At 32.9% G+C, this 27,177-nt stretch overlaps 5 protein-coding genes across 5 annotated transcripts; 4 read left to right on the top strand and 1 right to left on the bottom strand.

Annotated features, from left to right (window-relative positions):
• The first annotated feature begins 14,705 nt into the window (after positions 1 to 14,705).
• BDBG_03437 (uncharacterized protein) lies at positions 14,706 to 15,782 on the top strand. Its single transcript, XM_031721250.1, has 3 exons — positions 14,706 to 14,859; positions 14,914 to 15,102; positions 15,157 to 15,782. Exons 2-3 carry the CDS (start codon positions 14,923 to 14,925, stop codon positions 15,415 to 15,417), a joined length of 441 nt encoding a protein of 146 aa, XP_031577739.1. The 5' UTR covers positions 14,706 to 14,859; positions 14,914 to 14,922; the 3' UTR covers positions 15,418 to 15,782.
• Positions 14,706 to 17,937, bottom strand: BDBG_03436 (uncharacterized protein). The gene is made up of 5 exons (XM_031721249.1): positions 17,534 to 17,937; positions 16,711 to 17,486; positions 16,030 to 16,661; positions 15,784 to 15,948; positions 14,706 to 15,735 (listed from the first exon to the last, which is right to left on the bottom strand). Exons 1-5 carry the CDS (start codon positions 17,591 to 17,593, stop codon positions 15,422 to 15,424), a joined length of 1,947 nt encoding a protein of 648 aa, XP_031577738.1. The 5' UTR covers positions 17,594 to 17,937; the 3' UTR covers positions 14,706 to 15,421.
• A 1,347-nt stretch (positions 17,938 to 19,284) lies between these two features.
• On the top strand, positions 19,285 to 20,256 carry BDBG_16825 (uncharacterized protein; the record flags this gene model as incomplete). Its single annotated transcript, XM_031724697.1, has 1 exon — positions 19,285 to 20,256. The coding sequence occupies one exon, from the start codon at positions 19,285 to 19,287 to the stop codon at positions 20,254 to 20,256; it is 972 nt and encodes a 323-aa protein (XP_031577737.1).
• A 93-nt stretch (positions 20,257 to 20,349) lies between these two features.
• BDBG_16824 (uncharacterized protein) lies at positions 20,350 to 20,631 on the top strand (the record flags this gene model as incomplete). Its single annotated transcript, XM_031724696.1, has 1 exon — positions 20,350 to 20,631. One exon carries the CDS (start codon positions 20,350 to 20,352, stop codon positions 20,629 to 20,631), a length of 282 nt encoding a protein of 93 aa, XP_031577736.1.
• A 344-nt stretch (positions 20,632 to 20,975) lies between these two features.
• On the top strand, positions 20,976 to 22,129 carry BDBG_03433 (uncharacterized protein). Its single transcript, XM_002626223.2, has 3 exons — positions 20,976 to 21,171; positions 21,228 to 21,763; positions 21,828 to 22,129. The coding sequence occupies exons 1-3, from the start codon at positions 21,081 to 21,083 to the stop codon at positions 21,927 to 21,929; spliced, it is 729 nt and encodes a 242-aa protein (XP_002626269.2). The 5' UTR covers positions 20,976 to 21,080; the 3' UTR covers positions 21,930 to 22,129.
• The last annotated feature ends 5,048 nt before the right edge of the window (positions 22,130 to 27,177 follow it).

The raw sequence follows: 27,177 nt of genomic DNA, 5'->3' as shown, positions 1-27,177 counted from the left end.
AAAGTAATGAAAGAACAGTAGTTACAGTTTCAGACAAAACATCTGATACTATTTAATATCTCAGATTAATAGAACTCTTAGAAGATTATTCTATACAGTTGTTCACAGTCTGAATAATTAGTTATATATGAATCATGCATCTCTTGCATTATTCAGATGTGTAAGAGTTCAGAGTGAGAGACTCAGTGTTATTTATAAAATTATAGAGTGTTATTATCATCAATTGAATATTCTGAGATGTCAGTTCTTACACATAATTCTGAGAGAAATCAAGATACTTCTTATTATACTGCTTCAGTGAGTGCTTAAAGAAGTTTATCAGTTTAAGCTGCTATATATCATAGCTCATCTAATATAGATTCAGAAGAAGTTAAGATATCAGTGACAGTTCTAATCAGAGAAGCATGTATAGTGCTGTAAGCTGTTTTATCTTGATTAACTAGTATCTTCAGATTCAAGAGTCAGTACTCTCAGTTCATTCAGTGAGTATCTGTTATATTGAATAACATATCTTACTCTCATTGTAAGAGAGCATCTGTTATCAAGTTATGACTATCAGAACAGTAGTGTATTATAAAATGAAAGTGACTTAAGAACTCAGATTATTGCATCTGTCATTCAGTGAGTTTATAGATAGTTGTGAAATATTTAAGATTCTTATAATCTGTGACTATCTCAAATTCAGAGATACTTTGAAGTTCAGAGTCTTATTCTTCTAAACAGTGTATAATTATGAGAAGTTTCTTATCATAGATCTCATAGTTGCATTCAGCAGAACTCAGTTTCTTAGATATAAAGATATATAATTGTAGAATATCTTCATTATTATATTACAATATCACTTCTTCTATTATATAGTCAGAAGAATCAGCTTCAATAACTATCTTATAATCAGAATTGAATATTATTAGCAGAGAAGTATTAATGAATATCTTCTTTATCTGTATAAATGCAGCTTCAGTATTCACTGATCATTGAAATACTGAGTTCTTCTTAATGAGTTTTATAAGTGATCTCATAATATCTGAGAAGTTTCATATAAATTGTTGATAGAAGTTAGTGAATTCAATGAAGCTTTGTACATCTTTCACAGTATATAAAGCTTCTTATTTGAGAATGATAGAGATCTTCTCAGAATTCATTCAAATTCTCTTATCAGCTTCTATAGTGAAATCTAAGTATTTAGTACTCTTAACTTTGAAATCATACTTGTTAATATCAATTGATAGTTCTGCTTCTTATAGTCATTGTAATACTCTTCATACATACTCTTGATACTCTTTTCTGAATTCATCAGTGAAGATGAGAATATCATCTAGATAAGCAGATGCAAACTTATTAAGAAAATCTCAGAGTACTCAGTTAATGTACTTCTGAAATATACTGAGAGTATTAATCAGTTCAAAGAATGTGACTATTCATTCAAAGAGACTATAATATGTTCAGAATGCTGTAAGTCATTCATTTTCTTCAGTGATACAAATCTTATGAAATGTGATGATAATATCTAGTTTTATAAATTATTGAGCTCATCTGATATATGCTAGAGTTTCATTGATAAGAGATAAGAGATAATAATCTTTCTTTATCAATCTGTTCAGACTATGATAGTTCACACAGAATCAGAGTTCTTCACCTGACTTCTTTGCAAAGAGAATAGAAGCTGCAGTGAAAGAGTTACTAATACATATGAATTTCTTATTTAACAGATTATTGAGTGTCTTCTGAAGAAGAAGAAGTTCATCTTGAGATATATTATAAAGAGAGCCCTATGATGACTCAGAGTTCTTATTATTCTTCTTTTCTAATTTAATACTGTGATTCACTTCTGAGTCTTATAAAGAAGATATATTTATAATATTATCTTATCAGAAGATATCTAGATATTCATGATATTATTAAGAGAGTTTTGTATAAGAATCTGTTATTGTAGTATAAAATAACTTTTCTAAGATCTTTTTAATATCAGTCAGACTAATAGAATAGATTGATATATAATTCTGCTATCAGTGAACTTATCAGTGACTCTGTCAGTGATTTTGATAATGACTTCTTTTTCAGAGTATTTCATAAGTGTTGACAGAGATCTGTATAAGATTTATAGTCTTATGAATATTATCTTCATGAATTCTATCATCATTAGAGAATATCAAGCTCTGATTTTAAGTATTCAGTAAGATGTCTTATTCAGATAGTCAGACAAGTTCTAATATAAGATTATAATTGAGATTATTAACTTTATATACATAGACATCTTCATATTAATATTCTTCTACATCTATGTTTAGTTTCATCATGTAATAGATACAAACATCTTTCAGATTATTAAATTCTGCAAGAAGTCAGAATTTTAATAAAGAGATACACTGAAGATTATAATGTCTTATAACTGAAGATTTTATCATTGTATAGTGATATAGATTGCTGTCTATTATAGCTTTTATATTATTCATGTTATCAATCATAGTAGATATAAGAATCACATTCATTATTATTTTCTCTTTAAATTATTATCATCTGATCTCTTCAAGCTTCTGTTTATGAATTTGAACAGAAGCTAATCTTTTCTCTGTTTCACTGAGATATTCTCATAGTTATCTTCTAAATCTTTCTCTAATGTAATGTGATTGATATGAACAGATGCTGATTCATTCTTTAAATAAGAAGACACTGAGCTTTCTCTCAAGTATAAAGATACATAGGTTGATCAGCAGTTAAAAGTGATATATTCTGATCAGTTATAGTTGATGTATACTTTATATCAATATCAATCAGTGACTTCTTCAGAAGTGATCTCAGAGACTCAGAAGCCTGTTTAAATAGTGAAAATTCTTGCTTATATATAGACATTTGAATCTATTCAGTTCATAGCATCTGCATCATTACTGTTCTTCAGCACAGATATATGAGTTACTGAGATGTAATGTCTTCTATTATTGTTCTGTATACTCTTAAGCTTGATAAAACAGTCATTCAATGTTCAGAGCTGTGTGCAGAAGTCTTTATAAGTCTGATCTTTATCTATACTTACAAGAGTCTGTAAGAGTTCAAAAGTTAATATCTTCTTAAGTATACTAATCTTCATTCAATTCTTTCAAGATTGATCTTCTACTTCTAGAATTTTAATATTGAAGTTAGAAATAAATGTTGTAAAAAAAGTGTTTCTCTATCAGATACTCTGTAATCAATTTAATACTTTCTATTATATGACAGTGTCTTAGAACAGAATATCAAGATGTTTAATAATATTATCAGATATTTATAATGCTGATTCACATGCTTTCATTTATAAATGAAACTTCTATTCTATACAATTCTTCAATTATTCATTGATATATCAATCTTGATTGATTAGTGAACTGATGACATTTTCATTCATACTCAGTTTTATAAGTATTTTCATTCTCTATAATGAGTAGAGAGTAATATGAATCAGATGAGAAAAAAGAGATCAAATTCAAACTTGAATATATCTGAAAAAGAAATACAGTCTGTAATCTTATTTCTTACTCTTGATATATTTAATCTCTGTATATAAGATTCAGCAGATCATTCAGTTTAGCTTGAAGATATTATATATAATAGTAAAATCAGCTGTTATTATATAGATTATAGTTCAGATTCAGTCAATTCTTATCATTGATAAAGTAGCTTCAGTATACTCTTCTTACTGTTAATTCTTTGATCTCTGCATTACTATTTTACTGCAGCATATTTTCAAGAAATGCAATGTAAGATGTAATCACTCTTATCTTTTTTTTATCAATATTTATCATAATTCTCTCATAATTCAAAGTAGATAAGTTATATGATAATACAGTAACTGTGGCGGGCTGCGCCCGATCAATCATATAGACTATTCCGTTACACTTCACAGATTCCAATCACTTCATTCTCGAACACATACACTCCGATTCTCAGCCATTCTCAATCGCCGATCCTCAGCCACTATGAACACGCGTATATTCTCCCGCCCCGAAGCTCCACCACGTACATCATCACATACATGTATAAATATTCATCTCAATCACTGATTCTCACACTTTCTCTTTCTTTCCTTCTCTAATGTTTTTATCTTTGTTATATAAGATCTGTTAATATTATATCAATCTATTCAGCATAGGTCTCTTACACTATAAAAATATTCATTGTCTTCTTATTAGAAAATAATTATTCAAGTATTATCTTCTCATCAGGAACAATTATTTATCAAGAGATATTCAAACATATAATGACATGTAAGAAATAGAGAAACAGTTAAGTGAATACTGAGTTCTCAGATAGAAGCTGCTTACCAGTTACTCTGGCCCTGCAATAAGATTCTACAAAGAGAATGTTAGTAAAAGACCTGAGAGTTCTGACACTCAGATATATGAGATATTCATATAATTACACTTCTTCAAATTTCACAGATATCACACATTTAATAAACAATATAATCATGTCTAATAATAATATGAGAGAACTTCTGAACATGAGTATAGACACAGTGTCACAGTGGCTCTGAGTAATGTTGAAACTATAATAATAATAAATAGCTGATATGCATACAACTTAACAACATTAATATGAAGAGATTTAACAACTAACTCATGTAATTTCAACATCTACAGAATTAAATACAAAAGCACTGAAAGAACACTTAAATACTTCTGCATATTTTAATACTTCTGATCTCACTCTCTACTCATTATGAAGAATGAAAATGCTTGTGAAACTGAGTATAAATGAAGATATCATCAGTTCATTAATCAATCAAGATTGATATATCAATGAATAATTGAAAGATTGTGTAAAACAGAAGTTTCATTCATGAATAAAAGCATGTGAATCAGTGTTATGAATATCTGATAATATTATGAAATATCTTGATGTTCTGTTCTAAGACACTGCTACATAACAGAAAGTATTAGATTAACTACAGAGTATCTGACAGAGAAATATTTCTCTTACAACATTCATTTCTGACTTCAACATCAAGATTCTAGAAGCAGATGATCAATCTTGAGAGAATTGAATGAAGATTAGCATACTCAAGAAGACATTAACTTTTGAACTCTTACAAGCTCTTGTAAGTGTAGATGAAGATCAGACTTATGAAGACTTCTGCACACAGCTCTGAATAATGAATAACTGTCTTACTAAGGTCAAGAATATACAGAACAGTGACAGAAGATATTACATCTCAGTAACTTATACACTTATGTCAAGGAATAATAATGATGCAGATATCATGAATTGAGTAGACTTGAATATCTATATATAAGCAAGAGTCTTCACTGTCTGAACAGGCTTCTGAGTCTCTGAGATCACTTCTGAAGAAGTCACTGATTAATGTCAATATAAAGTGTATATTAACTGTAACTGATCAGAACACATTGCTTTCAACTACTGATTAATCTATATGTCTTCATACTTGAGAGAAAGATCAGTGTCTTCTCATTCAAAGAATAAATCAGTATCTGTCTGCATCAATCATGTTATATTAGAGAAAGATTCAGAAGATAACTATGAGAATGCTCTGATAAAACAGGAAAAAGATTAGCTTCTGTTTAAATTTGTAAACAGAAGCTTGAAGAGATCAGATAATAATAATTTGAAGAGAAGATAGTAATGAATGTGATTCTTATATCTACTATGATTGATAACATGTATAATATGAAAGTCATGATAGATAGCAGTCTATATCACTATACAATGATAAAATCTTCAGTTGTAAGATATTATAATCTTCAGTGTATTTCTTTATCAAAATCTTGACTTCTTGCAGAATTTAATAATTCAAAAGACATTTGTATCTGTTACATAATGAAGCTGACTATAGATGTGAAAGAACATCAATATGAAAATGCCTATGTATATAAAGTTAATAATCTTGATTATAATCTTATATTAGAACTTGTCTGACTATCTGAATAAGACATCTTATTGAACACTTGAAACAGAAGCTTGATATTCTCTAATAATAATAGAATTCACAAAGATGATATTTATAAGACTATTGATCTGACACAGATCTCTGTCAATATCTATGAAATGCTTAGAAAAAGAAGTTGCTGAAAGAATCACTGATAGTAGAATTATATATCAATCTATTCTATCAGTCTGACTGATATTATAAAGACTCTAGAAAAATTATCTCATATTATAATAACAGATTCTTGTATAAAACTCTCTTAATAATATCATGAATATCTAGATGTCTTCTGATAAGATAATATTATAAACATACTTCTCTTATGAGGTTCTGAAGTGAATCACAGTATCAAGTTAGAGAAAAAGAATAATAAGAATTCTGAACTGTTATGAGGCTCTCTTTATAATATGTTCTGAGATAAACTTCTTCTTCTTTAAAAGACACTCAATGATCTATTGAATAAAAAATTCATATATATTAATAACTCTTCTGCTACAGCCTCTATTCTCTTTGCAAAGAAATCAGATGAAGAACTCTGATTCTGTGTGAACTACTGAGATCTGAACAGATTGACAAAGAAAGATTGATATCTCTTATCTCTCATCAATGAAACCCTAGCACAGATTGAGTGAGATCAATAATTTATAAAACTAGATATCATCATCATGTTTCATAAGATTCATATTACTGAAGAAGATAAATGACTTACAGCATTCTGAACATGTTATGATCTCTTTGAATAAATAGTCACACTTTTTGAACTGATTAATGCTCTCAGTACATTTCAGAAGTATATCAACTGAGTACTCTGAGATTTTCTTAATAAGTTTGTATCTGCTTATCTAGATGATATTCTCATCTTCACTGATGAATTCAGAAAAGAATATCAAGAGCATGTGTGAAAGATATTACAATAGCTACAAGAAGCAGAACTACTGATAGATATTGATAAGTGTGATTTTGAAGTCAAGAGTATCAAGTATCTGGGTTTTATTATAGAAGCTGATAAGAGAATTTAAATGAATTCTGAGAAAGTCTCTGTCATTCTTGAATGAAAAGCTTCATGTACTGTGAAAGATGTATGAAGCTTCATCAGATTTACTAACTTCTATCAGTGATTTATATAAAACTTCTCAGATATTATGAGATCACTTACAGATCTCACTAAGAAAGACTCAGTATTTCAATAATCAGTGAATACTGAAGCTGCATTTACACAGATGAAGAAGATATTCATTAATACTTCTTTACTGATAATATTTGATTCTGATCATAAGACAGTTATTAAAACTGATTTCTCTGACTATGTAATAGAAGAAGTGATATTGCAATATAATGATGAAGATGTTCTATAATCATATATCTTTATATCTAAGAAACTGAGTCTCACTGAATGCAATTATAAGATCTATGATAAGAAACTTCTCATAATTATATACTGTTTAGAAGAATGAAACTCTGAACTTTGAAGTGTCTCTGAATTTGAGATAGTCATAGATTATAAGAATCTCAAATACTTCACAACTATCTATAAACTCACTGAATAATAGATACAATGATCTGAGTTCTTAAGCTGCTTTCATTTTACAATACACTATCATTCTGATAGCCAGAACTCAATGACAGATGCTCTCTCACAATGAGAGCAAGATATGTCATCTGATATAACAGATACTCACTGAATGAACTGAGAGTATTGACTCTTAAACTTGAAGATACTAGTTAATCAAGATAAAACAGTTCATGACACTATACATACTTCTTCAGTTAGAACTGTTATTAATATCTTCACTTTCTCTACACTGAATGAACTGTGATATACAGCAGCTCAGACAGATGAACTTCTTCAGACTCTCACTGAAGCAGTATATCAAGAAGCACTCTGATTTCTCTCAGAACTATGTATAAGAACTGATATCTCAGAATATTCAATCAATGATAATAACACTCTATAATTCTGTAAATGATGCTGAGTTCTTCACTCTGAACTCTTACACACTTGAATAATACAAGAGATGCATGATTTATATATGACTGATTATTCAGGCTCTGAATAACTATATAGAATAATCTTCTGAGAGTTCTACTGATCTGAGATATTAAATAGCATCAGATACTTCATCTGAAACTGCAATTACTGTTCTTCTATTATCTTATAAAAGAACTGTAGAAAAGATCTATTAAAATCACTCAATGTCTCTGATAGAATCTGATGAGATGTAGTAATTAACTTCACTATTGATCTATCTGAGAGTAAGAGTTGTAGAAATATTCTGATCATTGTAAATCAACTGAGCAAAGATGTAATATTAGAATCTTGTAATAAGATGAATATTAAACAAGTCACTGAAGCTTTTCTATAGAGCCTGTTCTATCAGATGTATAGATTACTGAGATCTATAGTATTAGATCAGAGCTGTCAATTCATGAGCACTCTCTGAACAAGAATCTGTTAAGTTCTTAAGATTATACACTGTCTATCAACTGTCTATCACTCTGAGACTGATGATGTGTCAGAATAGACAATTCAGACTGTGAAGAATTATCTCTGTAAGTTCTGCAATCACTTACAAGATGATTAATATGATCTTCTTCTACATGCAGAGATTGCTATCAATGATCAAGATACTGTTTCAACAGATATAAGCTCATTCTTTCTTACACACAGATATCACATGAAAGTATTAAATCTTCTAGAGATCACACAGTTCACACTGAACCTCTGCAATCTGATTCAGATCACTGATAATATAGTAATAAAACTCTGAGATGTCTGTAATTGAGCAGAGGCCTTCATGACAACTGTGAAACAAGATCAAGAGAATTAAATCACTGTTTATCAAGACTCTGCTGAACAATATAAGATAGAAGATCTGATATAATTGAATCTTAAGAATATATGAATCACATGTTCATCTTGTACACTAGATTACTGTCATATCAAGTATAAAGTGATAGAAGTTCTAGATAGTCACAACTACTGTCTTGACACATCATCAGAAATTCATGATGTATTTCACACAAGCTTGCTTCATCATGCTACTACTGATCTGTTCCCTTCTCAACTAATTTCTGACTGACAGTCACCAGACATCATAGAAGAAGATAATAAGCTTGAGTGAGAGATTGAAAATATTCTCAATGAGAGACTCTGTGACTGCAGTCAGTAATATCTTGTGAAATGAGTTAACTACAATTAACTAACCTGAACTCTGAGTTCTGTATTATCTGAAACAGTGGCTCTTGACTGATGAGAACTGCTTCTGAAAGAGAGGGCTAATGTGGCAGGCTGCGCCTGATCAATCATATAGACTATTTCATTACACTTCACAGATTTCAATTACTTCATTCTCAAACATGTATACTCTAATTCTCAGTCATTCTCAATCACTGATTCTCAGTCACTACAAACGTGTGTATATTCTCCCGCCCCGAAGCTTCACTGTGTATGTCATCACATACATGTATAAATATTTATCTTGATCACTGATTCTTGCACTTTCTCTTTCTTTCCTTCTCTAATGTTTTTATCTTTGTTATATAAGACCTATCAATATTATACCGATCTATTCGGCGTAGGCCTCTTACAGTAACTATGTCAGAAAAATTGATGCTATGAGAATTAAAGATTAGAATAAAAATATTATTTTACTTTAAGTGCTTAACAGCACTCAGTGCAGAAATTAAATAAAAATTCATTAAGCTTTGATACATGTTCTGATATAAATTAAATTCATTAATAAATAATTGATATAACAGGGAAATAACTTGTATATCAGAATAAAATATACTTTCTAAAAGATCTTATTTATATACTGCAATTTTCAACTCAGTCTAAATCAGTGAAGATTTACAATATGATTATATCTCAATAACTTCAGTTTTGATTCTCATGACTCAGTGAAGAAAATACTGATCTTAGCTCTCATATACTGATAGATCAGAACTCAATTCAAATGCTGTATTTATATGAATATTAAGTTAAGTAAGAACTTGAGTAATTAAGATATATTTCATCTTATTCTTCATTGTGATTATTTTGAAGAGACTAAATGATGAATTCAAGAATAATAATCTTTGTACAGTCTGCAGAGTATAGTGAACAGCTTCTTGAACTTTCAGAACTATTATATAAGATCTCATATCTGAATGTTAGTAATTATATCTGACAAAATGCACTCTCTCAATGTGAGATATATCATTTAACTCTGATTTGTAAAAGCATTTGAGATTCTCACACTGATACTGAATAAAATCAGAAGAAAAAATAGGTTTATTTGATGAATATTATATGAAGTCATTAGAATAATATTTAACTGAGCTTTCTCAACTGTGAGATTACTATAACTCTGTGAGATTGTTGACAATTTCTGTCATTTCTATATGCATTTGTTGCTGAAAAGTTGGGGATTTGAGAAGAGCAGATATTAAAAGAATCAGATTTTAAAAGTAGAGTGATCTCATGAAGAATTCAGTGAGATTTTTCTGAGTAGAACTCAGAGTTAGTATTTGCATTGATAATACTATTGAAATTGAGGTTTTCTTAACTGATAAAATCAGAAATTGTGCTCTGCATTGCTTTTTCAGAGTTAAAAGATCTTCTGAGAGCAGACTTATCAGTGATGTATTCTTTAATAAACACAGAATTTGTATTAATAATTTGTAGTTTTTTCAGGAAATATCTGACTCTTCAGTTCAGAGTCTCATTGTCAGAACAAATGAATTCATTTCAAAGTTACTGTGTTTATGAGATATATCAATTACTGAATCAGAATCAATAAATTAATCAGTAATAGTAACAGTAATTGTATCAGCAGCTAATATTTTAATATCATCAATGACTGACTCATCAGAATTCTCTTAATTATCATTTTCAGAAATATTCTTCTCAGCAGCTGCTTTCAAAAGTCACTTAATATACTCAATATTATCAGCAGCATCCTCATTATATGACTCTGTCTTTAGAAAATGTTAGTTTTTATAACAATAGAGATATCAAAAGTGATAAACTTACTGAAAATAGCAATACTTCTTCATCAGAAGCATTATTATTGAAATCACTTTCAGTGAAATCTTTATTTACAGTTTCTGAGAAAAGAGAGCTCTGAGATTGAAATTTCAATTGATCATTCCTGAATTCTTGTCTAGAGACAGATAGTAGATAGTGTTTCAGATTTTAATTAAACAGATATGACATTTTGCTTTCTGATATGATTTGTAGAAAAAAGTTGTATAGTTGAAAAGATATAAATGAAGTAGATGAGTGATCTTGATAAAATAAAGAGATGAGATTGAATTATTAAAAAGAGATATATTAATAAGAGTCACAATTAGTGATAATCTATATTAATTTAATATTAGCAATCAAACTACTTTCTTTGTTTCAAAATTATATTTCTGTAATTTGTTAAAATTCATATTATAAATTTATCAGAGTTTTATCAAGATTCTGAAAATGAATATTATTATGAATTCTGCTCTACTAGATCTCTTCAAACTCTCTCATCTGATAGATTTAATAAGACAAATCACTGATTTCAAAAGAAATCTGATATTAATATATCTGAATATAGAATGAACATAATGATAGTAATAATAAATATCAGTCAGATAAAAAGAAATCAAACTCATCACTGATATTAAACAGTCTGTTAAAAAGGCATTGCCAAACCTGGCATTCAGATGCAGAAATGTATAAGAAGGAAATTTAGCTGACAGAGCAGTATCTGCATCTGAAGATAAAATGAATATATTTTCTTTCTTTTAATAAAGATAATTTGAATTGAACAGTTGTAAGTATGATAAAAATAAAGAATAAAACATTATACATCTTTTCATTCAGCAGAATAATGATGCTGAATATAATTAAAACATGAAAGTTCTGAACTCTCAAAGAAATGAAGATAAGTAGTATTAGATTTTAACAAATATATTAACTTTTCAGTGAGATATTAAAATTTTTTTAATCAACTTAGCTAATTATTTATTAATATAGAATTATATTCAATGAAAGAAGATAAAGAGCAGAGAAAGTTAAGCAGTAATCAGATTGTATAACTATTATAAAGAATTAATTATCTTTGAATACTTCTGTAATTCATTTATCACTGAAAAGTTCTTTCTGATTTTTTACTGAGCATGAGAAATCATTGACTTTGATCAATTCTCTGAGTGAGAATAATAATATATGAAATGTAAGTTGAATATTCATTAGTTAAAGATATTGAATTGAAAACTTTGAATGGAAAAACTAGAAACTGATTCTGAAAAATAGAGATATATATTAATCTTGTAACTCAGGTTAAAATATTTAATAATACTGATATAAATGAAAATTTCACTGCAGCTATGCTGCAATGATAAAATATTCTAACATTCTGAAATCTGATAAGTGATATTTCTGAATATCAGTAAATTATCAGAGATAACTTTACTGAGATAATTCAGAATACTCTGATAGTAAAAAAGAGACATCTGATGAAAGATATGTGAGAGAAGATATGAAAAAAAATTAAATTTTCAGAGATACTTCTGATGAAAGACAGATCAGTGATGTAGAGATTTTCAACACAATCTATTTATATTTCAATATATTTAGTTTTCTATGAGTTTTATATATAAATTAGTTAATATATACTTTAATACATATAATTAAAATATACCTGTCTTGATATTCACTGAAGAAAGTTATCATATTCTCTATCTTATAATTTGTATAGTTATGACTGTGAAGAATTCATTGATTTCACTGTATCAGAAAATCTTGAATTCTGTAGATATATTTCTAACAGTGCATTGAATACTTGTTTCTAGTTAATAGAAATGATTTTGTATTTAAAATAGCTGTAATTCAATCAGTGATAGCCTGTATAAAAAGTATTAAGATATGAATGAAATCTGTCAGATATGTTAATTATATTTAGAAGTGAAATATAAAAGCATTTGTATTTATTACATGATAATCTGCAAAGATGAATTAATAATATATATAAAAACTTACATTTTTCTTTTTCTTCTTTTCTTCTTTCTTCTTCTTATAATAATAATACACTGTAAAGATTATTCTCAGCTCATTCAGTTCACTCTGCTCTTCTTTATTTCTCAGCTCAGTTAGTATTCTGTCAGTTGTAATAGAAAGCTTTTAATCAGAAAAATTCTAATCAAGATATCTTATCTATGTAGTATATCAAGAATATCAGTAATTTATTACATCAGTATCAATCATAGTAATAATAATAACAGTAGCAGTATCAATCACAGTAATAATAACAGCAGCAGTATTAATCACAGTAATAATAATAACAGCAGCAGCACTAAAATAATAAGTAATATTCTCAAGTGTATCTGTACTGTCACTGCAAAGACTTAAGAGAAGAAAGTAAGCAGCTGTCTGAATACTCTGATAAAGCAGTCTGATAAATGAATAATGTATAAGTACTGTATTAAGTATATTTTTCTCTATCATTTGAATGCTGCTTATAATAAGATGAAGAGAAGCTCAAAGTCTTATATAAATTATAACTATAAGAAAAAGAAATGTATAATTATTTCTGAAGAATTAAAAGAATAAGTTAATAATCTGATCTGAATTCATGACTTTTATCTTTCTATATCAGATGATTTTAAGAAAATAATAAAGAAGATTATATTGAAATCAGTGAAGAATCTTTTAAAATAAATTAAGAAAGTTAAAACTCACTAACAGAAAGTAAAAACTTAATATATAAAGAGTATTACTATTGCTCTGAAAGCTCTGAATCTTATTATCAGTGCTGCTGAAAAAGTTAAAATCAAGATTAAGAAGATCAAGTTGAATATTAAAAGAATGAAATTAGAAATTGAAAAGAAAAAAGTTACTACAGAAAAGAAGAAAATCATGATTAAAAAGATAAAACTTAATATTAAAACTATTAAGCTTAAAGTATATTATAAGCTTTTGAGAATGATAGTTAGTTATATTAAAGAATAAAAATTGATGATAAAGAATTTTATAAATTTAATAAATAATATCAATACTGAAGCTAGCTATATTATTATTAAGATGTATAAAATAATAAAGTATATTCAGAGACTCATAGATTATCTTGATAAGAATTCAGTTATAGTCAGTGATAGTAGTAGCAGTGATGAGAAATTTAATAATAGTAATAATTATCTTTTTACTCTTCTTACTAATATCTCTACTACTGTTATTAATTCTTTTCTCTCTTTCTTCTCTGATCTTCTGACTCTGATTGATTCTCTGACTATAAACAGCACTGAAACTCTCAACATTCTTGATAAAAAAGTAAGTTAGAATCAGTGAAATGATTCTCAGATTTATACAGAAGTTAATAATAATATAGATGAATAAATACATAACTTCTAATTTCTCTGAAATTCTCTCTTTTAAATAGTGAATAATCATTGATACTGACTCTTCACAAACTTCAATATTAATTTACAAGTTTTCTGAAATAAATGTTGATGTGAATATGACAGAAAATAATAATAATAATATAGAGATGATTCAGAGAATTCAGAAGAAATTACAGAGAAATATGACAGATTTTCAATAGAGAATAATTTCAGTGAATGAGACATTTTTTAGAATTAGTGATTATATAGATAGAAATCAGTGACATTGTTAATATGATAATAATTTTATTCTGTTCATAACTCATTTACAGTGATTCCACAGCTAATCCACCATTATATTATATTTTACAGTTCGGCGACGGTGTCGGCGACTGGCACGGCGGAACAACCATAACCCGGTCGTATAATAAGCCTACGTTTTTCCGGTAAGGAGATCATTGGTCATATCGAGATCACATGGCATATTTTATTGCCGGCTCGGCTCACCGCCTTGAATTCGCGGGGCTGAGAGTTGTGATTGACAATCTTCAACACTCAGATCGGTTCTATATTTTGGGGGACAGAAGACATATTTATAATATTATGTAAGTGCCCAAGGGCTTTTGCTATATCTTGGACAAAGCTAACATGATAATCAGTCGCTGAAAATGGCTCAAACAGACCACCTTAAGAAAAAACGACCTTCCGAGTCCGCGAAAAAAGAACTGGAATTAGTGGCGGAATGGATAGGCGGAAATGATATTCGATGGGAACACCTAGGAGGAGCGTTATACGAGTGTATCGATGCGATGTTGGATGACAAACTGAGTCGATATGTTGAAAAATTGGTGCGTTTGACTGCTTGATATGGCGATTCGTAGCTCACAGGATTGCGTTAAAAGGAAGAACCCGAAACTCGGCAGCGTGTTTTTCGAGTACCTGGATCCAAATATGCCCGTATACTCGCGTCTGGCGGAGTGGCTCATATACACCCTATCCGTGTACATGGGGAAGCTGCAACAGTTGACTCAATCCCCGTTCAAGTCGGAGAGTATATCACAATAAGAAAGGAAGTACGTGTTGAACTTGCGACGGATTTCTTGGTTATATCAAAGGGCAAGCCAAAGCAGGAAAGTGGCCACGATTCCGGGGATCAGGAATAGCCTGTTATCTCTGGGAAAGATATTCCGGCAAATTTTGCCCATCAACATCAAAGGGCGGCAGCACCCATTCATCACTATCAACATCAAACGGCGGCAGCACCCATTCATCACTATCAACATCAAACGGCGGCAGCACCCATTCATCACTATCAACATCATAATAGGTTGGCAGCGGATCCCCATTATTGATATCTAAGGACGGCAGTGAATGTGTATCATCGACGTCCGCCGCTGGAAGGGCTTCAATTTGTGGTAGGCACTGGTCCACCCCATCTGACTGGAAAGTCTCTGTTCCATTCATGTCTTGTCTGGCTGTAACTAGAGTCAAATTAGTCAACAATCTTAACACTTATTTATCATCCGTACCTTTGTTTTGTTCAATTTCCCCAAAACTTGTTACACTAGACAGCAGGCTAAAATCGAGTTGTGACGTCCTTATCTCCTCGATGTTGAACGGTAGTGGATATGAAATATCGCCGTCAGCGCGATTCTGCGCAATATCTTGGTGGCCATCAGCCACTACGTTGGAACCTATCAATCCAATTAGCCGCGAGCAAATGGTGGAGACAGACACGTGCAAGCCTCAATGTCGAAGCAATGATTGCAGCGTACCATTATGTGCGTTTTCAGCTGCGATCGGTAAAGCCTCTGTGATAGTTCTCGAATCCGCCATACGATTGGGTGATGGAACAGGCGAGGACGTAAAGCCAGCACCAGCAGGAGGTGGAGGAGGGGATCGGTGCATTGTATCAATATTCTGTTGTTTTGCGCTGTCGTGAGTCGAAGCTACCGAAGTTGCTGCTGCCACAAGAACTTGCATTGACATGTGGTACACGAAGGCATCAGCTCGAGAACTCCCATCACTGGGTACATTTTGGCACTCATTAGTCGCGTGGGATTGATGTTCCTTGGAAATCTTTGCTTGCAAGCCGGGGCATGGCCGTTTTGCACTGGATGTGCGATCGAGACGGCGTCGTTTTAGTCCACTCATTTCATCATCTCGTAAAACAATCTTTCCTGCCGTAAGGTCTTCTTTGTTCAAGTAGCGAAACAACGCGCTCATGAGTCTTCCCCGGCCCCGCGAAAGCTCCTCATAGGACCATCCAATTTTCAGAAGGCCGTCGATTATAAGTTTCGCGCCTTCAAGGTCACGGTTTTGGAAGCTCCTCTTCAGAAAGGGAAACATTTTATCTCGAAAATCAACTATGCATTTAGGGTCGCCCGCTTTCAGAGATCTCTCCCACCTACCTAACTAATTAGCGAATGTATACATGGTTACCAGCATGAACTCACGTTGTTGCTGTGCCATTCAGAAATAGCACATTGCCCGGGCCGGCAATTTCGAGTAGTTTAAGATAATGACGACTTCGACCTAGGTCAAATTTGACGGTGTCGATGCTCCTTTTCACTCCGTGCGCATATTGACGTAGGGCGATAGTTGCTTTCCCTATACCTTGTTCTAATTCAAAATCTTCAACTTGAAACTGTCTCTCCTCAATAAGATGATGCCTATAAAGAAGGATGAGACGCCTCGCAGCAGTATTTGTAGCCTCGCGTTGCTCAATTCTTTCCGCACCCTCTTCAAGCCGACAATTTGGTTCGGTGTTAGGTTTATCCGGGAAGATTTCATCATTGCTTCCCCAGAAACAGTCAGTAAAGCTTGTATCGTGTACAGGCTCGAGTTTAACAAATTGTGTTGAGGCATCAACGAGAAGGTTAAGGTGATTTTTATTCTTAATTCCCTTCTCCTTTGTGAAATATTCACGGGCAATATGTTCCAGCTCATTTCGGGAAAGTCGTCGAAAGGTCTCTGAGCTGAAAGGAGGCTGTGGTTTAGGCAAGGAAGATTGGGGTGAAGAACGCGAAGGGCCCTGTAGAGAAGACCGCGGCGGAAGAAGCGAAGGAATTCCTGGAGAAAGCGGAGGCTGCAGAGAAGGAAGCAGACAAGCTAGTCGAGAAGGCTGTGAGGTAGGAAGAGACTGACACACTTCAGTCAGGTGCTGGAGCAGTTTCAAAGAATCGTTTAACGGCCCCTGAACAAAGAAGGCTTCGAAGAGCTGCAATAATGGCTATTCTCTATTAGCTTATTCCTAAGGAATAGTTTACTTATTATTACCTCTGATTGCAGAATATCTGAAGGATTCATAAGACACACAGCATGATCAAGCGAAGGCATTTTGACGCATTGTATAGTGAATGAAGTTGGAACCAAGAAGAAAATCAGTTTCTCTGGGGCAAAAAGTAGCAGTGAATGTGGGTGGTCTGCTGGTTCGGTTTGGAATAGCCTGAATAAGATGTGCTGCAAGGGAGATGGTTTCTCAGCAATGTGCAACCCTAGAGGCTAGGAGCACTCAAAGCTAATTTAGGAATAGTGATCTTTCCGATAGCACCTGCTATCGGAAAGATTTACTTGCAGTTAGCGAAGGAGGCCAACGGAAATGCGCTAGCGATGTGAGGTTTTCTCTTCAAAGACCAGCCGCACCATGGCGGTCGTCCAGACTGTCGATCGAGATGATATCGAGCATCGTGGTCTTAATGCCGGCCCTTTGGGAAGAGCAGGGTCCGTGCCACTGATGTACTCTTCGCCTAAGCTATATGTGCCATCGCACCATTCTACCACTGCAAATGCGGGTTGTTACCTGTCCCGTTTGATCATCATAGCTCACAATCCAGCTGCGCTGTGATGGCATAGACTCCCGAAAAAGGTGATATTGAGCCCGAAAATGAGCCTTTTGGATTTCCTTTGCCCAATAAGGACTCACAGCGTGGTCGATGCTGCTGTTGAACTCATCACCTAGGCCATTGCAGGACATGGGGGATGGTGGCTGCCACAGCAAAGCTCAATGACTAGGAGTATGCAAAGTGCTGCCAGGGATGCCAGACCGTGTCGAGGGCACGAAGGCGAGTGTGATATACTTGCCCAGCTTGAGTCTGTGCCATTCCCATGCAAGAGGATCACTATCTTGATACTAATTGAGGTCAAACTTTGCGCCTCACTGGCTTTGGCTATAAGAGATGCTTCACCGCTCGCTCGTTGCCTTGTTCGAATACAGGCTGCTCATCCACGTTGGTTCGCACTCGGATTATTGCCTTGCATGCAAGGAGAAAACTTGCTCCCATCATTGCATGCGAAGTTCTTACTATTACCATTCAGGGTTGGAATACTTCAGATTGCCATTTAGGCTAGCTCACCTATCCTTACCCTGTCGCCTACATCCACCAAGAAAATCGTCCTGCTCTAGTCATGGGTTGTTTCCCTTTCGTTCTAAGCCTTGATGGGGCCATAGCGATGATAAAGAACGGAGTGTGTTTTGGCACCAGGGCCACATCGATGACCGGAGAAAGCTATACACAGGCGGACGAGGTTCGACGATAACTCACCCTGAATCAGTTTCTGCTGTGATGATCTAACAGTAATTTCCAGAAAATTAAGGCGGTGATCTCAATTTACTATCCAAACTTGCCGACCTTGAAAGAGGGGACATTTACTGTAATATGTGAGGGACGCGAGGGAAGGCCTTCTCGGCAGGAACTGCCATACAATGAATTGATTGCTCATAGGGATGGGATTACTGCTCTTCGATTGTACAAGCCAGATTGCACTGATGTTTTTTAGTAAGTAAACACAGTATTAGCCCTTCCTCCACATTCTTGTCTAATGCAATCGTAGAGTACCCGCTTTTGATGCCTTGTGATAGGATTTTGAATCGACATGTGGAGGATACACTGTGATTCGTGTCAGTGTTGTATATAATTTCTCCGTTCTCTTTTACAGTCTTCCATCTCTCAGTGTGCTTTTATTTGACTTTTTTGTTTCTCTACGACCCTGGCCAACCTGTCATTGCTTCCATACTTTTCAAAGATATCATGGACCAGGCATCAAGCCTCGTTGGTTCTCTTTTGAATATCATATTCCCTGGTTCCATATTTGTTGATATGTTCCGCAAAGCTCCCAACCTGGGCCTTCTGTCCCATATCCTGATTGTCGGATGTGCCTTTGTTTATGTCTGTATCTGGGTATATGATGGAATCTGGACATTCTGTGCTGTGGAGGTTGAGATTGAACCGCGCAGCGAGGAGCATGAACATCTAACCACCTTTCTGGAATCTTCGGTTACCGGATGTCTGTCTCGGAGGGTTAGAAGTGAGCAATGGAGTGGAGAGCACGCGCCTGTGAAGACAGGTGTGTGGGACTGGAAAATCATTGGAACATTTCGGGAATATCGATTTCGACCCAACAGAATTTGTCTATTCCTATTCGAGGGCTCAGTATTTCAGTTTCGGCGGATGGAAAGAAGCTTTGAGCTCCACTTTGAGGAGCGCTATAGTCTGAGAGTGTTAGGCTGGTCCTGCAAGTCAATTGAAGAACTGCTTGTGGAAGCCAGGTCACGTCACATATTCAAGACCAAATCCAAAATTACAATTTTCAGTCCAGGAGGCAGGCTTGTTCGTCAGTCTAGGATTTCATGGCAGTCTGTCAGAAAAATAAGTTGTCGGTCGCTCAAAAGTATCGCTCTGGAAAAGGAACAGAAGGAAGATGTTTGTGATGACATGCGCAGATTTCTCGAAACTAAGTCAGCATATCAGAAAATCGAAATACCATACCGTCGTGGTTATCTATTCAATGGCCCCCCTGGAACTGGCAAAACCAGTCTTGCGCAAGCTTTGGCGGGTAAATTTGGTCTGGATATTTACTTGTTGAGCTTGACAGGTCAAAACATGACCGATGATGAACTCCAGTGGCTTTGTAGCCAGCTACCAGACTACCCTTGTGTTCTTCTCATCGAGGATATTGACAGTGCTGGAATCAACCGCGAGAAAACACAAGCCATACAATGAGAGGACGGCACTAGGCAAAACAACCAGATATCACTCTCCGGGCTCTTGAACGCGATCGATGGTGTCTTATCATCTGATGGGAGAGTCTTGATTATGACCACAAACTGCAGGGATCAACTTGATGCAGCACTTATCCGTCCAGGGCGTGTGGACAAGGAAGTGGAATTTACACTGGCATCAGAGAAGCAAATAGAATCGATTTTCCTGCATTTGTACAACGAAAACCACATCAACCTTGTAGATATGGCTACTAAGTTCGCCAAGCTAGTTCCCGATTGCCAGTATAGCCCGGCGGACATCCAGAACTATCTTTTGAATAAGAACCCGAAGAGTGCGGTTACAGGAGCTCAAGAGCAATTCCCAACCAGAGAGTGAGCCTCATGATTGGATTACACTATTTTGTACTTTCTGTCTGTTGTTTGTTTGTAATTGTCTTTCTCCCCTCTCTCTTGTTTGTCAATCTTGTGGATCCACTACTGTTCCTCGCAAAAATATAGCACGGCGCCCTATTCACTTGGTAGAGGCAGCCATTACAATAGATTGCATATACTTCGCACCCATTCTTTTCTAACTGGTTGGATTATTAGCATTACCAGCGAGATATGTGGCCAAATTTGAGTTAATAGAGGCACTAAAGAAGCCTAGCCTCGCTGTTGCTGTCGCTATCCATAAACAAACACGATGTCTATAGTCCCAGGTCCTCAAAGTGTGGTATACATATAGAAGGAACCCAGCCCTCGCTTGTCAATCTTTCAACGCGATCCCCAGATGGTCTAGGGGTTTCCAGTATCTTTAAGGATCAGATCTATCTGGTAGGTCAGGCAATGATAATAAAACAGTCAATTGTCCTAGTCTTCTCTATTCTCTCTACCAACTCTCTACAGTTCCTCGTGCACCTTTCTAAGAAGATGTCGGGTTAGTTCATCTATGGCTTTCGTTCATTGATGGAGTATGCTAACTTTTCTTATCAGACCAATGCTCACTGAAACCGGAGCCGCCGGGGAACCCAAAAAAGCAGAAAAGTACGGATAATCTTCATAGCCAGGTGAAAAAAGCTCCGCCAATAGGCACGTCCCTGCTCAATCCTGTCCAAGCAACACCGAGTCGGGATAAATCAGCCCCTGAGGATGTCATCAGCGTCGAAAATAAGGCCCAAATGGGATCGAGCGGAGGGAGTATATTTAAGTCTCCGTGGGCCAGAGCTGCAGCCATCGCAGCAGTGAAATCTATTTTATGTTGTTGGGTTCCGGACGGAAGCTTGATACCCGAGGAGGATATAGGCGGTTGGTGTGATGGGTTCTCAACTGCTGAAATAACAGGGCTTTCTGTTCTGAGATGGCAATTTGGCTTTGATAAAGCTGGGCAGGATGATTTCCGCTCATTTATGTCTTCCTTTCCAGATGATGGTGTTGAATGGCTTAGAGATGTTGGGAGAGAGAACGAATGTCGGCAGGACTGGAGTTTCGAGACATTCGAGGAATTTGAAAAGATGCTACGCGAGGCGAAGGTATGTATAAGCTGAGTGAAAGATGAATAATGGACTAATTAAAGATAAGATAAATATCAAGCAGCTGGCTTTTCAGCATCCTGGTTTTGCAGCTGCTTTTGCGGAAATGGCTGCTGAAAGTCACAAAAACACGAAAGTGGTGGACTCGGCTTTACAATTAGACTGATGAAAGCTGCGAAAATCACCAGAGCAACTGAGCGCGCTAGGAAAGCAACACCTCAGAAAAGCGCTCCACCGTGCAATGCAACTCTGCAAACGAGCCACCCGTCGTCCAAACCTTGTTTAGTATGTGTTGGCCGTTAACGTGACTCACCACCCAACGAACTTATTATTATTATTATTCTTCAATTATAGATGTATGCAGTCAGAGACTATGACATCTACCTGAGAACTTTTAGTTCTCAGGGTTTTTTCTATATCTATAAAGTCAACTATTATACATTTATCAATTTCAGATATATAAAATCAGAAAATTCCAGCTCAGAATACAAAAACTGTTTATAAATTATAGTATTTCAACATCTTCTAATACTGTGAAATTATTTAAAAATATCATGACAAAGAAAAAGAGAATATAGTCTTAAAAATAAATATATTAAATAGATAGATAGAAAGAAACAGAAAAGAAAGAGTATAGTAAAGAGAGACTATAATAAAATAAAATTATTAAAAGATAGTATATAGCTGTTTTAATAGACTATATTTAATTAATTTTTATCTCTTTATATTCAGATACTTCTGAATTCAGTCATTTTCTTATAGCTGCTTAAGTTTCTGATAGAAAGTCTATTAAGTATAAATATTTAATTTCTGTTTCAGTTGAAAATAAGAATCTTATATTTAATTAATTTAAATTATACTCCTTGTGATGAGCTGTGTTTGATTATTATATAGACTATTCTCTTACACTTTATAGATTCTGCTAAAAGCTTTGATTCTCAGTTATTCTCAATCATCAATTCTCAGCTGAAAAACTCATGAAATTTCTATTCTTTCATCTCAAAGCTTCACTGTATACACACTGTGTACATATATAAATATTCACTTTAATCACTGATTCTCATACTTTCTCTTTCTTTTCCTTCTTTAATATTTTTCACTTTATTATATAAGATCTATATATTATACTGATCTATTCAGGGTAGGTCTCTTACACTTGAAAAATGTTTATTATCTTCTTATTAGAAATGATTACTTACTGAGATATCTGAATATATATTAACATGTAAGAAATAGAGAAACAGTTAAATAGTTAAACAGATACTAAGTTCTTAGATAGAAGCTTACTTATCAGTCACTCTAACTCTGTAATAAGATCTTATAAAGAGAATATCAGTAAAAGATCTGAGAGTTCTGATACTACAGATGTATAAGATATTCATATAATTACACTTCTTCTAATTTCATAGATATTATATATTCAATGATTGATATAATCATGACTAATAATAGTATGAAAGAACTCTTGAATATGAGTATAGATACAGTGTTACAGTGACTCTAAGCAATGTTGAAACTATAACAATAATAAATAGCTGATATGTATACAACTCAATAATCAATATGAAGAGATTTAATAATTAACTTAATAAAGAACTCATGCAATTTCAATATCTATAGAATTAAATATAAAAGTACTGAAAGAATGTTTAGATACTTCTACATATTTTAATACTTCTGATCTCACTCTCTACTTATCATAGAGAATGAAAATACTCATGAAACTAAGTACAGATGAAGATGTCATTGATTCACTAATCAATCAAGATTAATATATCAATGAATAATTAAAGAATTGTGTGAAATAGAAGTTCTATTCATGAATAAAAGTATGTGAATCAGTGTTGTGAATATCTGATAATATTATCAAATATCTTAATATTCTGTTCTGAGATACTGCTATAGAACAGAAAGTATTAGATTAATTACAGAGTACTTAATAGAGAAATACTTCTCTTATAACATTCATTTCTGACTTTGATATTAAGATTCTAGAAGCAGGTGATCAATCTTGAGAGAATTAAATAAAGATTAGTATGCTTAAGAAGACATTAACTTTCAAACTCTTACAGACTCTTGTAAGTGTAGATAAAGACCAGACTTATAAAGGTTTCTGCACACAGCTTCAGATATTGAATGACTATCTTATCAAGCTCAAGAGTATACAGAACAGTGACAGAAGACATTACACCTCAGTAACTGATACACTTATGCTAAAGAACAGCAATGATACAGATACTATGAACTGAAAAGATTTAAATATCTATGCATAAGCAAGAGTTTTCACTATTTGAATAGACTTCTGAGTTTCTGAGATCACTTCTGAAGAAGTCACTGATCAATGTCAATATGAAGTGTATATTAACTGTAACTGATCAGAGCACATTGCTTTTAACTACTGATCAATCTATGTATCTTCACACTCAAGAGAAAGATCAGTGTCTTCTTATTAAAAGAATGAATCAGTGCCTGTCCATATCAATCACATTACATTAGAGGAAGATTTGAAAGATAACTATAAAAATGCTCTGATAAAACAGAGAAAAGATTAGCTTCTATTCAAATTTACAAATAGAAGCTTAAAGAGATTGAATGATAATAATTTGAAGAGACAATAGCAATGAATATGATTCTTATATCTACTGTGATTGATAATATGTATAATATGAAAGTCATGATAGACAGTGATCTATGTCACTATACAATAATAAAATCTTCAGTTGTAAGATATTATAATCTTCAGTGTATTCTCTTATCAAAATCTTAACTTCTCACAGAATTCAATGATTCAAAAGATGTTTGCACTTATTACATAATAAAACTAAACATAGATGTCAGAGAACATCAGTGTGAAGATGTCTATACACATAAAGTTAATAATCTTGATTATAATCTGATGTTAGAACTTGTCTGACTATCTGAACAAGGCATCTTGTTGAATACTTGAAACAGGAGTTTAATATTCTCTAATAATGATAGAATTTATGAAGATGATATTCATAAGACTATGAATCTGACACAGATCTCTGTCAACACTTATAAAATACTCTGAAAAAGAAGTTATTAAAATCACTGACAAAGTCACTGATGATAGAATTATATATCAATCTATTTCATCAGTCTGACTGATATTAAGAAAGCTTCAGAAAAGTTATCTCATACTACAATAATAAATCCTTATGTAAAAATCTCTTATATATTATGATACCTAGATATCTTCTGATAGATAATATTATAAATATACCTTCTTTATAAGACTCAGAAGTGAATCACAGTATCAAATTAGAAAAGAAGAATGATAAGAACTCTGAGCTGTAATGAGACTCTCTTTATAATATATCTCAAGATGAACTTCTTCTTCTTCAGAAGACACTCAATGATCTGTTAGATAAGAAATTCATACATATTAACAACTCTTTCACTACAGCTTCTATTCTCTTTATAAAGAAGTCAGATAAAGAACTTCAATTCTGTGTGAACTACTGAGATCTGAACAGATTAACAAAGAAAGATTGATATTTCTTATCTCTTATCAATAAAATCCTAGCATGAATCAGATGAGCTCAATGATTTACAAAGCTAGATATTATCACTGTATTTCATAAGATTCATATCACTGAAGAAGATGAATGACTTACAGTGTTCTGAACATATTATAGTCTCTTTGAATGAATAGTCACACTCTTTGAACTGACTAACACTCTCAGTATATTTCAGAAGTATATTAACTGAGCACTCTGAGATTTTCTTAATAAGTTTGTATTTACTTATCTACATGACATTCTCATCTTCACTGATGAATTCAGAAAAGAGTATCAAGAGTATATGTGAAGAATATTACAATAACTATAAGAAGCAGAACTATTAATTAATATTAACAAGTGTGATTTTGAAGTTAAGAATACTAAATACATAGATTTCATCATAGAAGCTGATAAGAAGATTTAAATAAATTCTGAGAAGATCTCTGTCATTCTCAAATGAAAAGCTTTATATACTATGAAAGATATACAAAGCTTCATTGAATTTACTAACTTCTATCAGTGATTTATATGAAACTTCTCAGATATTACAAGATCACTTACAGATCTCATTAAGAAAGACTCAGTATTTCAATAATCAGCAGATGCTGATGCTGTATTTACACAGATGAAGAAGATATTCATTAATACTTCTCTACTGATAATAATCAATTCTAATTATAAGACAGTTATTAAAGCTGATTTCTCTGACTATATAATAGAAGAAGTGATATTGTAATATAATGATGAAGATATTCTACAATTATGTAATTTTATATCTAAGAAACTGAGTTCTGCTAAATGTAATTATGAGATCTATGATAAGAAACTTCTTGTAATTATATACTATTTAGAAGAATAAGACTTTGAACTTCAAAGTATCTCTGAATTTCAGATAATCACAGATGATAAAAATCTCAAATACTTCATAACTATCTGTAAACTCACTGAATAATAAATATGATGATCTGAGTTCTTAAGCTGCTTTTATTTTACAATACACTACTGTCTCAGCAGTCAGAACTTAATAACAGATGCTCTCTTATAATGAGAGCAAGATATGTCTTCTGATGTAGCAGATATCTGTTGAATGAACTAAGAACACTAGCTTCTAGATTCAAAGATATTAGTTAATCAAGATGAAACAACTTATAACACTATATATACTTCTCTGATTAGAACACTCTCTCTCTGAACTGATACTGATACTGATATCTTGACTTCTTCTGAACCTACACTAGATAAATTATGACATGTAACAGCTCAAACTGATAAACTCTTTTAATCACTCACTGAAGCAGTATATCAAGAAGCACTCTGATTCTTCTCAGAACTATGTATAAGAATCAACATCTCAGAATACTCAATTAATGATAATAACACTCTACAGTTCTGTGAGTGATGTTAAGTCTCTTACTCAGAACTCTTATGCACTTGAATAATATAAGAGATACATGATTCATATATAACTGATTATTCAGATTATGAATAACTATATTAAATAATCTCTCAGAAGTTCTACTGATCTGAGATATTAAACAGTATCAGATATTTTTTCTGAAACTGTAATCATTATTTCTCTATCATCTTATGAAAGAACTGTAGAAAAGATCTGCTGAAATCACTTAACATCTCTGATAGAATCTGATAAGATGTGATAATTAACTTCACTATTAATCTCTCTGAGAGTAAGAGCTGTAGAAATATTCTGGTCATTATGAACTGATTGAGTAAGAATATTATATTAAAACTCTGTAATAAGATAAATACTGAACAAGTCACTGAAGCTTTTCTAAGAAGCTTATTCTATCAGATATATGATTTGTCAAGATCTATAGTATCAGATTAAGACTGTCAATTCATGAGTACTCTCTGAATAAGAATCTGTCAAGT

The sequence above is a fragment of the Blastomyces gilchristii genome (genome assembly GCF_000003855.2).
Source record: "Blastomyces gilchristii SLH14081 genomic scaffold supercont1.5, whole genome shotgun sequence".
Classification (NCBI taxonomy): domain Eukaryota; kingdom Fungi; phylum Ascomycota; class Eurotiomycetes; order Onygenales; family Ajellomycetaceae; genus Blastomyces; species Blastomyces gilchristii.
This window is presented reverse-complemented; position numbering and strand designations above follow the sequence as displayed.